This window comes from Thunnus thynnus, chromosome 24 (genome assembly GCF_963924715.1).
Source record: "Thunnus thynnus chromosome 24, fThuThy2.1, whole genome shotgun sequence".
NCBI lineage: Eukaryota > Metazoa > Chordata > Actinopteri > Scombriformes > Scombridae > Thunnus > Thunnus thynnus.
Window position 1 is genome coordinate 18,809,905 of NC_089540.1, and position 15,727 is coordinate 18,825,631.

The window sequence follows — 15,727 nt, forward strand, 5'->3', positions numbered from 1 at the left end:
ACGCAGGAACGACCGGCCTGAGAACTGCTCACAGCTAATATTGATTTACTGAACTTTCTATCAAATTAACTGATAAATAAAAACTATTCATGGCATTATTAAGCATCCTCAATTCACAGCGTTTTTCTTTCACAAGTGCCTCAAAGTTTTGCACAGAACTGTCAGTTTCAGAGAAAAGGAGAGCAGAATGACGAAGATGCAGCGTAGACTTTGAGGATAACCCTTTGCGCCTGAGGGACACAATTTGCATTAAAATTAGTACCTCTTAATCTCAAAAAGCATCAAACAACATCAAACACACACTGTAAAAATTAGCACTTAACTTCCTCTTTACAAATATGTGTGTCTGTCTCTCTGAGATCTGGAAAGGATCAGCATCAGTAAATCCACTTTCAAATCAGAGAATAAAGACAGAACAAAGAGGCAAACACTCTCTGTGGAGCCATCACTGTAAACAAACAAAAACATGACATCACAACTTGATATCGATCAGAATGATGTCATTTAATGTGCTGAGTCTTTGCTCGCTGTTACAGAACATGACGATTGTTAATCCTTCTCTAGACGTGTACGAGTTTGTGCCACAGTTTCAAACACCCAGCGGATTTTTTTTTTTTTTTTTTTTTAAATCCTCTGTGGGCCTTTACTCGCCGTCTGCCCTTCTCACAGCCGCATCCAACAGTTTCAGTGAATATTTTAACAATGAGCCAAACCTGCTCTCCGTTTGTTTTGGTCTCAGCGCCTGCACAGTGTTCAGGACGGCTGGAAACTAAGTTATGACAGCTTTAGTGAGGCCGGCTGGCCCGGCTGGCCCGGCTTCACGCTGCTGGCAGCCTGCCGTCGCTCTCAGCAGCACAAGTTTGGCCTCCGACACCACAACACACCAGGCTCATTCACAACCCTGCGCTCTGTCTGCTGAACCTGCAGGGAAAAGTTTAACCCGGGCCGACCACTTGTTCACCCACTGAGCTCCGCATGCTGGACTTTCACCAAATGTTACGAAGCCAGTTTGGAATATTAAGTTTGTTTGCAGGATAAATTCTGGGTTTGCAACTGAAAATCTCCCTTTTTTATTCAAATATACAGATAAATATGACGTTTTCCAGTTAGTGTGAACACAAAAGAGCTGCTTTGGATGCTTCACTGTCAGTCTGGACCGCAGGGTTACGGTTATGGTAAAGTCAAATTCTAGTCATGCAACGTGACGTCATCTGGCAAGACTCTGCGTTGGCCGGTCACATCCTGTACATGCAACTGTATGTTTTTTTATATTTCTACCATTTACCTCATAACCATAGCAAGTAGTTTTTTTTTTAATTTTTCCAACAATTTGTGACATTGAGCCGAGTTGACAGATATTTACAACCAAGAAATAACTTCAGTCCGAATCCTTTTGAAGCCTTTATAGTCCAAAGTATATCATCACAGGTGTTCATCATTGTGTGTACTTGTTTAAGTCTTTGAGTCCATTGAGTTATGTTTTGGTGAGAGTACTTTCATCCAGTTTATTGTTGTCATTTTCCTGGCTACCGGCTTTCTAGCGATGTAACATCCTGTCTGAGGTTATTAGAAACTGTTGCGCAGTGTTTTGGCGTCTGATAGGCCTTTAAACACATAAATCTGTTTCTCAAACTGGACTTCCTGATCCAGGAAACTTATCTGCATTTTGACCAAAGGAACCCACAGGTCTAAATTTAGTTCCTTTAGCCAAAAAAAAAAAAAAATTCCCAGAAAATAGTACTTTTTATTCCCCAAGAAGGTGGGATCAAGCAAAGTTTACAGCACTGAAAGTTGCTGACTGGTCAAAAACAAACCTCCAGTAAAACACAGTAAACAATCAGTCAACTATCAATATCACTAAAATGGTGAGAAAAGGCCCTGAAAGCGGTTCTGATCTCGTCCATATATCTGAGTGTTTGTGGAGTCCCAGCAGAAAGTTTCCCCTCATTGAAGGAGCAGACATTAGCGTGTAATATCACAGACACTCAGACAGGATGACGTTACACTCTCTCTCTCTCTGCTGTTCATCCTCAGGACTTCTCCTCCGCCGCCATCCGTCTCCCTCTCAGACACGGCTACCCTTTTAAGGTGCCGAGCAAAGCGCCGGATCAAAGTTAGGGGCATTCATTACATTAAATATACCTGCTGTGACCTAACGTGCCCCATGATGGCGTTCGCTGGAAATGTCACAGCGGCACAATAAGTCCTGGTTGTTTATGGAAAAGTGCTGGCGGAGGCTCGGCAGGGAGAAATATTGTGCAGCGTGCGGCCGATACCTAAAGGCCCTCTGCCGTTTGAAGTAGTTTGACATGAAAAATGTATACACGGCGGCTTTTTTTATTTATATGCCTCGCCTGTGATCTTTGTTTCATCATCCACCTGGACTCGACGCTCTGATAGGAATTTCATTCTCCTTAATCAGTGTCAAGCAGCTCATTCGATAGCTTCAGTGGAAAGCAGGGTGGGCTGCTGGTAGGACGCTGCCATGTTTCAGTCATAAAAAAAACTACAGAAGTGTCCTTTACTGGTGCAAACCTGTGACAAACATCCCGCACCAGAGGAGGGAGTCTTTACTTCTTTCTTTCAACGGTTTTATTTATTTCTACACCCACTTTATCATCATCTACAGCGTCTCATGTGGAGTTTTTGTTGTAGTGTTGATAAATGTGTTCCTGGTTGAAGCAGGAAAATTTTTGGCAGCTGCTTTTTTAATATTTAATGAGTTAAAAAGCTGTTTTTTTTTCAGTTTTTCTGGTCTGTTCTACCTGTGAAATGTAACTGAAAGAGTGTAAAAGAAGGAAAAAATGATTATTTTAAACCTAAAGCTAATGCACGCTGTTAGCTAATTTCATTTTTTGAAGCTGAAACAATTAGTTGATTAATCGTGGAGTTGATCAGTAGAAACAATTAATCGGTAATCTTTCCTGCTTCTCAAATGTGAAGATTTGCACCTTTTCTGTGTTTTCTGTGTTTGTAAACTGAATATCTTTTGGTTTCTTGGTGCATTCTGGGACATTTCTCACTATTTTCAGATGTTTTACAGACAATTAATACATCAACAAAGACTTCAGCCAATTAATCAATACTTACTTTTAACATGTTTATTATTAAAATACACTGAAACTCAATTGTCAGCTTCTACTTAAAGCTGCATTAATCATTTTATAGAACAAAAGATTGATCAGTCAATTAATCAATGATGAAAATAATCAATAGTTGCAGCACTAGATGAATGTCAGGAAGCGGTGTCTTGTTTCTTGATAAGTCGATGGAAAAGTCTCGTGCAACAGTTTCTACAATGTGATAATCGGGATAAATCATAATTTCTAAAGCAAAAATGCCAAAACTCTGCTTGTTCCAGCCTCTCAAATGTGAATATTTCCTGTTTTAGTTTGTTTTATATGATTATAAAGTAAATATCTTCCATTTGTAGTGAAAAAAAATGTTCTTTTAACATAGTTCCTGTCATCAAAATAAGCTAAAGTATGATTTTTTAGCTTCACTTTTAGCAATAATCACCTCGGCCACTAGGAGGCAGAATAACTCACCTCTGACATTTAATCACCTTATAAAGTTGTTATGGCACCAAACAGGTGTCTATTTACAGTTACAGCAGACACAGAGCAACGTTAAAATTAATTTAGAGTTGTGTTTGTGTCCACCTGATGAATGTAAGTCTTCTTTTAGCTCTGGTTTGGTCTCCACCACCTCCTGAGGAAATGATCTGTGTCTGTAGCCAGTTAGTGAAAACTCTCCAGCTTCTACCTCCAGTCGGACACTCTTTATCCCCAGAGTTACTCACCGTCGATGGGGGTGATGTAGTCGGACAGGTGGGCCCCAGCGGTGGCCCCGGCCCCCTGCATGAGCAGCTCGCTGTAGGGGCTCCGGTGGCTGGCCATCAGGTGGTAATACTCTGCCGGACTCGCCCCGGGAGGAGGAGGAGGAAGCCCGAACAGTCCGCGATCTTTCAAATGCTCGTGGGCCACTGTAGAGGAGAGAGAGAGAGAGGGAGGGAAGAGGAGGACGGAGAAAAGGGGGGGGGGGGGGTTGAAGGGGTGAATTCCTGGTCCGTCCCTCCTCGTGCTGCACAGATCTCTGAATGAACCGAGGGGCCGCCAGGGCGGGGTCAGTGATGTGCAACGGCCCGTGGAGGTGCTCCCACCCCCCAACCCTCCTGTTTCCCCAGTCTCATAAGGAACACAGTCGCACACTTAGAGGCTTTATTTGTTTCAGTCAACTCTTTAACAAAGAAGCTCTAAATATTACTTCTTCTTCTCATAAAACACTCTTGACACTTGAAAATTTAGAAGGATGCAAGAAAATATATTCACTTTTTATTAAACCAAGCACCACAAAATAAATTCAGCTTATTACAACTCTAGTTTTTCCTTTGTTTCTATCAGTTTTGATAACATTGAACTCACCAAGTTAATTTCTAAGGTCTGTGAACACAGTGACATCACTAAAAAGGCAAGAAACTCGATCAGACCGATAGTTTATCCAGATTATTGAAACCACATGATAGAGGTCAAACTGAAAGTGAGCGTTGCTGCAGTAATAATCTCTCATTGCACAACGAAAACTGTGTGCACACAACTAGAATAACTACGGTAGGTCAAAGCTGAAGCAGGAAGTCTGCAAGCTGTGATGGATATTATAAATTATCATTAAACCTTGTTTTCTCTTCCTGGTTCGTTTCCAACTAGTCTGATTGTGTTTCTTGACCTGCTGGACTTGTGTCAACATCTCAGATCTCTGTTTTAGTTCAAACTGACCCAAAAGATTAAATATATAACTTATATGCAATTAAAAGAAAAAAATCTGTCAAAAAAACTCCCCAAAGAACCTTTATTGGACAGTCTATTTATATAAAAATTCAACTTTATGTTAAATGAGCTTCTGTTTATCTTCTGTCTCAACTTCTTGACTTTTTAAATTTAAAAAATATATGTAATTAATTTCAGTGTAATTCCCTCCAGGTGTCTCTTTCTCTCTCTGCGTTCACCTGGCTTGTGCTGGTGTTAACATCTGCACCCTGTAAAGCGCTTTTAAAAGTGTCAGGACCAATAAGAGTGAGATATGATTTTCTTTTTACGCCAGAATTTCTCTCCCCCCCCCTCCTCGTCTCGACCCCTTCATCTGCTCCTAAAGACGCCGGTCTGCAAACCAAACGTCTCCACTTGTTCCAGGGTCTCTACTGTACCTCCTCCTCCTCCTCCTCCTCCTCATCGTCGCCTAACTGATCTTTCATACACGATTAAGGCTCTCGACGTAAGAAAAAAGCAGGCAGACTTCATCCTTCTGCCGCCCTTACGGGATCACGTTTCCACCGTAAAAATGTCTGAACGATGAGGAAGACGATGAGAGAGAAGGATACAGAAAGGAGCATTGTTCTTCATCTGTGGGAAATACTTATTTAACAGCATTAAATCATGTTGATAAAGTGGCGCTGATCACAAAAACAGATCTCCAGGTGGTGACAGGGTGTCGTCCTATCTTACATTTCAGATGTTGTGGAGGGTTTGTGGGAAAAAAAAAAGAAAGGTCACCTGGAACACATAAAAGCCGCCGGCCTTCGTTTCCAAACCCAAGGCCTCGTCTTTCAACAAGCTATTTGCGTTCCCTCCACCGCAAAAAAACACCCTCCCCCCCCAGTCCTTTTTCCCCTTTCACGCGGCTTTATCATGGCCTGATCTCAGGCGCGGGCGCTTATTTAAGTTTAAAAGCATTGCCACATTACCACTGACAGACTGTAAAAGAAGATTTATATCCCGTCCCGCCGCCGCGCTCCAGTCTGTTATTGTAATTCAGCGCTGAAGAAAGAGTTGTCATCGTGTCCTGGTAAATTTGGAGGAGGTGGATAAGTATTTGCCAGGTACTGTGGTTTGTTGTTTTTGTTCTTTTATCAATTTCCACAGATTTTCTTAAAGGACCCCCCCCCCCCCCCCGCTCGCTATATCAAAGCACCTGTAAGCGCAGGTCAAGGTTCTCCATATGCAATTCATCCTGTTTTTTATGCTGCAACCAGAAATCACCTTTTTCAGTTCCCTGCTGAATATTATTGTTCTGACTACCAAACGTTTAAGGTTCCTTTTCCTGCAAAACAATACAATAAAACTGCTGTAAACCTTCTCTGACTACACATTTACACTGTAAGATATTTGAGATAAAGTAAAAGTAAACTGAAAACGCACAAAATAGACACTAGACTTCCCAAAAATAAGAATAAAAAGTGAAAAAAAAACATGATTTATTTAATATGTAACACAAAGTCTTACTTTATAATCAATGTAATTGTTCTGCAAGACAACTGATACCCACATTAATCATTTTAAATGTCAAACTACACTGACAAGTAATTTGGCCGAGAAGTAAGTAAACTAATAAAGAAACCATCAGTTTTTTTGAACTGGATCCATTATGATCCAGATCTCCAGAGTCAGAACATTAAACAACACATGATTTGGTTTATTTAAGGGTTCATTTTAATTAAACTTCCTCGTGAATACTACAATAAAGAGTCGTACATGTCGACACTGATTTGGAGATTAAAAGACATCTAAATGTTTAAGTTGGAACTGGGTTAAATGTGGTTGAAAAGTTTTTTAGATGTTTAAGTTACAAAGTGAAAAGTCTAATCAGTATTTTATATAGTTGATAAAATGTGTGATGTTTATTTGCATCCTTGACATCTAGAAAACCCATTTACAACCAGATTTGAACTAAAAATGAATCAGTATGACTGTCATATACTTCACATCAACAATGTAAGTTATACAAAACATCCAAACCCGTTTCTAAAGGTCTCTGTATCCCCTTTTGAAACACGTGTAACAGCAGATCTGAGATAACTTGATGACTCATGAAACTCTAACTGGGAATGAAAGGACACCAACTGGTCGTCGGGTACTTACAGTCGGCGGGGCTGAGTCCTCTGGCCGCTGAGATCATGGACAGGGTGGGGCTGCTGTGCACGGAGCGCAGGTAGTGCTCCATGTGAGGGTTGACGTACGGGTGCGGAGGGCTGAACGGAGAGTCGCCGGTCGCCACGGCGGCGGGCGAAAGGCGGATCAGGGAGATATCGGAGATGACGGGGCTGCCGGCCAAACCTGCAGGGCTGGAAGAGAGGAAAGAAAAGAAAAATGTGACTGATTGTGAGAATATTTTGCGACCGTTTTTGGACACAAAGCTGCTGTGAGCTTGACCTCTGACCTCCCAGTGACTCAATAAAAGTGAAATTAAATAAACAAATAGGTCCTTTAAGAGCATTTCACATAAATAAATGTCAGTTTTTGCAGGGAATTTGGTTTGTTTTTGTGGAAACTGAACAATAACAGTTGGCAGTGACAGAAAATCTGAAGGAAGAAGACTTTATTTGATTGACAGGTGATCTCAGGACACCAACCAACCAAACTTTAACTTTTACTTGAATTCAGGCATTAAACACAGAGACAAACACACAACAACTGAAACAGTCAATAAGGAAAGAAAGGAAATGTGTTTAGTAAAACAAAGAAAGCTGATTAAGTTAAATATGCACACTGAGATGAGAGGATTTCTTACAGTCAGAAACATTTAAATCAGTTTAACCTCTCTGATAAGATGTTTACTATCCTAAAGCCGGACTTTTCTGCCTCCCTTTTTAAGACCGAGGACTTTAAATGCTGCTCTCTCTTTGATACGACCACCTGAAGCGTCTTCACACTCAACAAACTCCTGCGGCGAGTGTTTCCATCTGCAAACCTGATCCTCCTGCAAGCCCTCCACCTCCGCCACCTCGCTGTGTGTGTGTGTGTGTGTGTGTGTGTGTGTGTGTACACAGACAGACGTTGAGAGTGAGATCACGTCTAACGCGGCTCCTCTATCGAGCTTTTTGATCTGAGAGAGTCAGACGGAGGGGTGAGATCGAGGTTACAGGAGGAGGAAGCAGCGTTGTAACGGCGGATTACGCTTCTATCCACGGGGCATTCGTCTGCGTCATTTATCGGTGTTAGCTCATCTGGTTTGTTGTTTTTGCCAGAAGAGCCCCGTAAAAGCAAAACTGACACCTTTAGAGTTTTCTAAAGGATCTATGACTCAGAGTTTGACACATTACATACTGGTGTTACTGTCTGACGTTACAATAATATCTGTTAAAAGGTGATTTACTGAGTTTAAAATAACAAGCAGTGTTACTTTGTAGTTTTCAGATTAGTTTCCTTGTGCAGCTACAAGCATTTAAATCCTGATAATGATCCTTTTATTTACATTTATTTTGGTTGGTTTATTGACACTACATTAAAGTCCTAAATTATGCATATACGCCGTTTTCCACTTACACTGATACTTATATACTTACTTACAAATATTTGTTTCATACAAATATTTTTAAAATTATTTGTTTTCGGGAAGAAAAATAAACCGTGTCAACGACCAGCATGCAGGTCAGTTACATCTATTAATGAGGGGAGTCACATCCACCTGCTACATGACGCACATTTCCTAATTTGGACATCACTCCCAGAGATAAAGCTGAGCTACTGACACATGAACAAGCTTCATGAACACTTATCGTAACACTTTAATTTTCTAAAATTAAAAGCATAATAAAAACAAAAGCAGGATTTTTAAGCCTCTTTTCCACTTTTATTTGAATACAAATACAAATAATTTTGCTGCCTCAACAAATACAAATACTGGACTCTCTGAGCATCCTTAATACTTAACATGCAGTCCTCATGCATGCTTCACACCTCAGGGTGATAAAGTGGAAAACAATAAATATGATTTAGAATAAACACAAAATAAACAGTGTTCATGATTTTTTTGCCGTCTCTACGTTTTTAAATCCATCTTTTGACCCGTTTCCTTTTCATGTTATTCTTTATTATAAATCATAGGGCTGCAACAGATTATTGTCTATATTGGAAACTTGTGAAAAATGCCCACTGCTATACGTCAAAGCCCGACGTGACATATCAGATTACTTGTTTTGTTTAACTTGTTTAATTTATAAGAAAAGAAAACCAGCAAATATTCACATTTTAGAAGCTGGTAGCAGCCAAATTTTGGCATTTTTGCTCACTTCCTTACTTAAAATGATGAATCAGTTAATAAAACAGTTGCTGATTAATTATCAGTTAATGGACTAATCAGCTAATCAGCTAATCAACTTATTGCTTTAGTGAAGACACTAATTGAGATCATTGTTTACAGCGACGTCTTGAATTAATGATGCATAAAACTGGGTCAAGTTTACACACAACTTTATAAATCTGGTAAAAAGTGCATTCAGAGCTGTTTGCATTTATGTACTAAACTTATTTTCATCGCTGTCGCCGTCGTTTTAAAAGTCCACCAACCTTTATCAAGATGAAGGCAGCAGCTGTATCATCGTCCGATCAACAGACTTTCACAAATCACTAAAATTTAAATCATAAAAGCAGACAACTAATGAAAAACAAATTTTAAAAAAATGAAGCAAGGTCAAAGCTATCCTCGTCACACACACACACACACACACACATAAAAAAAAACATATCTCATCACCAGTTATTAATTGCGCTGAAATGTGCTGATCTCACGTTTCACCAGCGCAGCTTCAAAGAGTCGCCTCCGAAAACCAAACGTCACCGTCAGCAGAAAAACCGTGTGAAAGTTTTTCCAGAAGTGATGATCAGAATGTTTTTCTGTCTCGTGGAGGCTTCGGGGTCGTGTTAAACTGGTTTAATACAATAAGCTTTCAACATGAAAACTATTGATTGATGGATTTTTTATCTGTTATTGTGAGTTTTATTGGATTCATCGTTCTCCAGATTTCTTGCGTCTGTCTTTCTTCTGTGTTTACCAGATTATTTCTGTTACCTGGCTACTTCATTAAAAATACACACTCTCCATCATCCAACACCCAACAAAGGCTTTATTACCCCGCAGCCAGATTGATGGATTGCATCACGAGTGAGGCAATGTTTTTCTTTCTCTCTGTGCCGAAGATAAAGATCTGATTTTCTCCCCCCCCCCCCAAAAAAAAAACCATAATCAGCCCCCTCAGTTGGTTTTAATTATTAATGCTCTCATCATGTAACAGCCTGCAGGTGAGCGCTGTCTGTCTTTGAATCCGGTCTAAGAGGGTTTGTTTACTGTGATAACAAGCTCCAACAATCACAGTCTGATTCATACGAGGTGTTTAAATATTTCTCTCTGTGCGTGCAGCCTGAGATGTTTTGTTTAAGCTGCTCCTTAAAGACGGGGAACACGTAGGAACCGGAGCTGATCCTGAGAGAGAAAGAGTCATGTAATATTCAGATATTCAGAAGATGTCTGGCTGCGGGTGAGTTTTCTGGGCGTCTGCGCGGCGCCGGGCGAACACAATGCTCGACCTTCAGAGCGTATCCTGGTTCGGCGCCGGGCGGCGGGCTAAGACGAGAGAGGGGAGGGGTTTTTATTGTCGGCCGTCCTGGAGCGGAGAAGCTTGAAGCTCACGAGTACGTTTTGCACATTTTATACCGGCGCGTAACGAAGGGGCTCATTTCCCACGCGATGTGTTTCAGCTCATCAGTTTTCTTATTCAAACACAACAACAGAGTTCATCTGCTCCCTGGTGGCCAAAAACAAATCAATGAACTCAGCTTTAACCTGAATCTAAACAGCATTTTAAAGGTTTAAATAACTATGAACTTCATTTGAAAAGTCAGGCTTTCTGCTGTTAATCTAGTCATTTATCATGTAAAACATCAGTAAGGTGGTTTCACTTTACAAAACTAACTCATAATTTGTGTGCTTGAGTCCTGTCAGTTTTCCTGTTCACTTCAACACAGAGTGTTTCTCTTTCTGCGTCTAGTGTCCATTAGTTTGTTTCTGCTTAATTAAAACTCTGTTAAAGGTGCTCTATGTAAGAATTGTGAAGCAATTTACATGTATAAATTGTTTTTTATTGCCAATGAGTGAACGTATTGTAACGTGACTTCAGAAACGAGACCTTCTCCGACTTTCTCAGTTGCCTGTATCAGCCTGTGGACTGATTTCTATGTAAAGGGCTGTTTTTTTTGCGTGAAAATCCAAAGGATGTGATCGTTTTCGCATGCTCTCAAGTGGCTCGCCTCTGCGTCAACAAAGGTGCAACACTTGCTAACGTTAGCTTATAAATTGAGTCTGCTAATGTCAATAAACGACCCAACACAACACAGAGTCAGGTAAGCTAACGTTACTGCACAGCATGTGAAATATATTATGCTATTATGGTTGTAGCTGGCTAACGTTAGCGCCGCTGCTTGACAGAGTGCTGACTGCTAACGGTGTCATTAACGAGAAGGAATTTCTGACTCTTACATATTGCACCTTTAAATCTCTTTGGTTGACAGTACCTATAATTATAATTTAAAGAGGCCAAGTAAAGTTTGTTTAATTCATATTTCAGTCACACTCAGCTGACGTCTCCTTACTCGTCAACCTCTAACTGTTCCCTTGTTCCTGAAATGTAAACGTCTTCTCTCTCCACCGTTCAATGAAACACATCTGGACGACGGCAGCAGCGGGGCCACATGTAGCTAAAAAAAAGTCCCCGACACTTTAACATTAAATGTAATTTTACTGGTGAGCTTTAAAGGAAGTTAATCAGTCATGACGCCTCTCACACCTCCTGGCAGACATTACCTTATTCTCCGCTCTTTTTTTTTTACTGCTGTTTACATTTGTTTTTAATGGCACGCACTGCGGCAGGTGCTAACATCATATCAATGCCATTAATGAGGTGTATGGCTTTATTACCGTGTTTAAACACATGTTCAGCAAAAGAATGAATCCAGGGCTGCAGAAATATATGATGAAAATATAGTATATAATATATATATATATAATATAATATAGATACTGACTGTTGGTTGCTTGTAATGTTGCTGATGAAGTTTTTTCTATCTTGATACAGAAGATAAAAGATAATATTTTAAGATAGTGTCTATTGTTTTGGCTTCATAAAAATGTATTTCTGTGACTGTTTTTTATTGATTTGTTTGCTCCTCATCTGTTAAAATGATTAGTGCAAAAGACAAAAGATCCGAGATGCAAAAACTGCCTGAAAAGCACAATTTTGTGCATTTCGTGCTGAGGTCTCGTTCTGTTTTGGAACATCATGTACAAAAAGCTCAGCTGTGTCTGTAACAGGGTCACCACTCGGCACAAATGTGGCAAATTCATATTAATATGTCCTCTATATGAACATGTTGGTGTTGTGACTTATTGAGACACTACTATAAAGTGTAAAAAGTGAATTAAATGCATTCAAGAGCGCTTAATAAGTCATATAATGTGAAGTAAGCGAGCCGTCACGCTAAAATAACTTGCTTATGTTTAACATTGTGCTGAATTGATCCTGCAAAACTACTTTATCTTGTTTATGTGACTTCTCCTCTAAAGCCTGTAGATTCAGGAGATACATTCACAAAATTAAGATAAGATATTAAATTAAAACAAGTACAGTAAAGCCACAACATGTTACCACATCGCATTATAAATGAGCTGCAAACATGTTTTTAATCTGCTGTAAAACGGTGAGTTTTGACTTCTGCTGACTGAAATTTTGGGCATTTGTGATGTCATACAGCTTTATTTAGATATGCAACAATTTTTTTTAATTATTGATTAATATTTTATGTTTTTTTTTCCAATTTTGCAACTTCTCTGAGCCCAAAGTAGCATCCTCTAACTGCTTATTTTGTCTGAACAAAAGTTAAACATGATGAATTTACATTTTCAGTGATTTTAAAACTGAGAAAAGCTGCAAATCTTCACATTGAAGAGCCTGGAATATAAATTGCTGATTGGATAAATTACTTAAAACAGTTAATCACTTATTAAAATAGTTGTTTAATTTTCTGTTGATCAATTTATGAGCTTTATTCAGATATGTGTGATTGTGTTTGAACATTAACTTGTGTGTGTACATTCCTCTTCAGTGTGTTTGTACCTGCTGTACGAGTGTTTGTGTGTTTCTTATCGTGTGTGTGTGTGTGTGTGTGTGTGTGTGTGTGTCCCGTGGCTTTCTTCTTCTCGGCGACACCAGAGATGAATTACAGCGTGACAGTGTGAGTCTCGTCTCTGGTGTCGGGCTCCGGGAGCTCTCTCTCTTGATTTAGATAAATCACGCCGTCCGGTCCGGCGTGCGGCTGAATAAACTTCCACTGTAGGTTTATGAGTCTGCTGCGTGAAGCGGATGCCTCAAACTTAACAGGCAACAACTCCTCCACCCCCTCCTCCTCCTCCTCCTCCTCCTCCTCCTCCTCCTCCTCCTCCTCCACCCTAAACCCCTCTGAATGCCTTCTTCCTCACAGCCGCATGCAGAGGAAGAAATGACCTAGATAGAAACAAACAGATCACGGTGCCGCAAATCACGGCCTCCTTAAAAAGCCATTTCATCATCTCATCCTCCAGTTTTGTTTTGTCCTCAAAAGCTGGACCGAGAAGACCTCGACTCTGAATTTTTCATACGCTGCTTTTTAAAACATTAGTCATCTGAAAAAAACTTTCTTTCTGGAAGAGGTACGCGTACAAACGCAGCCCCTGAAGCGGTGATGAATCTGTCACTCCAGAGCAGAAAAATAAAAGTATCCGAGAGTTTCACGAGCTGATTCTGGAGCTGCAGAATCGCTTTATAACATCTGCTTTCTGGAGTTGAGAGTTTGATTCATTACTAAAAATGCTGTTTGTTTCAAGATTAATCCACATATGCAGACTTCATCTACTGTGCAGTTTGTCAGTTGGAGGCTGAATCCAGCTCAGAGGTTCGCTGTGTTTTTCTGACGCTAACAGAGCAAAACGGAGCACAAATAAAGTTGTTTATAGTGTAAAACCTCCTCCTAGATTTTGTGAAATTTTGAGTGAGTGCCTCTTTAATATTTCTGGGAAAAACGTTTCATACAAATAACTTTTAAACAGCTGATTCTTGTTTGTTTAAACAAAGTTTCTTGGCCGCAAAATCAGCAAAGTTCTTACTCACCAAAACATCATCTTAGTGACAAATGTTTAGGATCAAAAACTCCTGCACACTGTCCATCACTTTTATTCACCTTCATCAAGATATAAAGACTTTTTGATTAAAGTCTGGGAACTGAAACATCAATAATTAACGAGTTCAAGTGATGGACGAACTAAATTCTCCTGAAAATGTCGACTGTTCTTAAGCAACAAACTTATTAAATTAAACTAAAATAAATCAGAAATCAAATGTGAAATTTGGTATTTGATAAAATGTTTACATAGTTTGGTTGGTAGTTAAACAAAAATTTGTATAAATAACCTCAGTGTTTTTAAATCCTGGTTCTGGTTTCTCAGTGAATTTCATACTGGAGCCTCGGTTCATATGAATAAAAATTTCTGTCCTTTCTTTATTTTTTGCTCAGTTACAGTCTTACAGTCTATTTTTTAATGTAATTCTCATGGATCACATCTCTTACTAACATAAATCGATAAAGTCTGAGGTGAGAACTGGTTTGTGCAGGTTGAATATACCTCATGATACTGAGATGAATGTTGCTTTATTATCTGATCTTGAGGCACTTTTCCAGTGTCAAAACTTAGTTGTAAAACCAACATTATTTCAGTTTTGTGCTCACATGATGCATATTCCCAAAGTAATCAGTGTTTAATTAAACTACTACACAGCAAACCTGGCCCTCTCTAGAGCCAGTGTTTGGTTTGTCCCTTCTGGGCTACTGTAGAAACCCTTAACCCTAATTAAAAGGGCTCATTCTAAGGTAACGAAAACACAACGATTCTTATTTTCAGGTGATTAAACATGAACTAAAACAAACTTATGAATATTAAATTCCATTTCTTTCAAGTCTGTGCTGAATTCTACAAACTGGTCCTTTAAGGATGAACAGAAACTCTGCACTAAATAAACACTCAGAGTGTTTCAGGAGGACTTTTGAACTCTGAGCTTCTCTGCAGGAAGCTGCAGGTTTGGTTGACGGTTCCTGTAGAGATGTTGGTGTTGAGGACAAGAGATGCTGACAGCTGAGACTGTGTTTGTGAATATGTTTGTGGTTTGTGTGAGTTTTATTCTTCTACAGTCACAGATGTAAAAACACTTTCATCCTCTGACAAACTGACTTCACTGAGACAACAAAGAGGAATCATGTTTTTATCTTGTTTCAGTGAACCTTTAATCTTTTGATCAGCTTCCAGTTAAATTAAGGCGCTTTCACTCCTGCCTCGTCTGGTCTGAACTTTCAGACTTTTCAGTTTGATCCGAACCTCAGTCCGACCGAGGGAGATGGTCTCAGTCTGGATCAAACTGAGCTGTGGTTCGGTTCGTTTTACCAATATACAGGAAGTTCCAGCAGGTTATCGTCAGAACCAGAAAGAGGAAAAATGAGCCTCAGTAGCACACGAGAAGAGGAGGAGACCAAGTTTTTAGTTGAAATATGGACCAACAATGTTATAAAAACTCATATTTGGTAGAGGATGAGAGAAGACAGGAGAGCAATACCACCTGAACATAAAGACACTGTATAGTATTATAGTATAATATTATGGCAACACAATGAATCTGTTCATTAATTTTTCTCCATTCATTCAAATGACGATAGAAGGCTACCTGCCGAACTGACAACACGCCAGCGTCAGACACATGCCCATCTATAAACCAATCAACGTCAAGTATAGTTGCTGGTGACGACCAGACGCTGATATGTCATGTAAAGTTCTTTAGTGCGCTGCACAACTACAATGTGAAACCAAAACCAAATCAAAT

The 15,727-nt window shown here is 39.7% G+C and overlaps 1 protein-coding gene across 1 annotated transcript in view; it reads right to left on the bottom strand.

Moving 5' to 3' along the window:
- LOC137177115 (zinc finger protein GLI2-like) overlaps positions 1–15,727 on the bottom strand; it is a 102,451-nt gene that overhangs the window by 26,355 nt on the left and 60,369 nt on the right. The window contains exons 4-5 of the mRNA XM_067583239.1: positions 6,915–7,117; positions 3,803–3,985 (exon numbers count right to left, since the gene is read on the bottom strand). Of these exons, the coding sequence (XP_067439340.1) occupies positions 3,803–3,985; positions 6,915–7,117 (386 nt within the window). The remainder of the gene's footprint in view (positions 1–3,802; positions 3,986–6,914; positions 7,118–15,727) is intronic.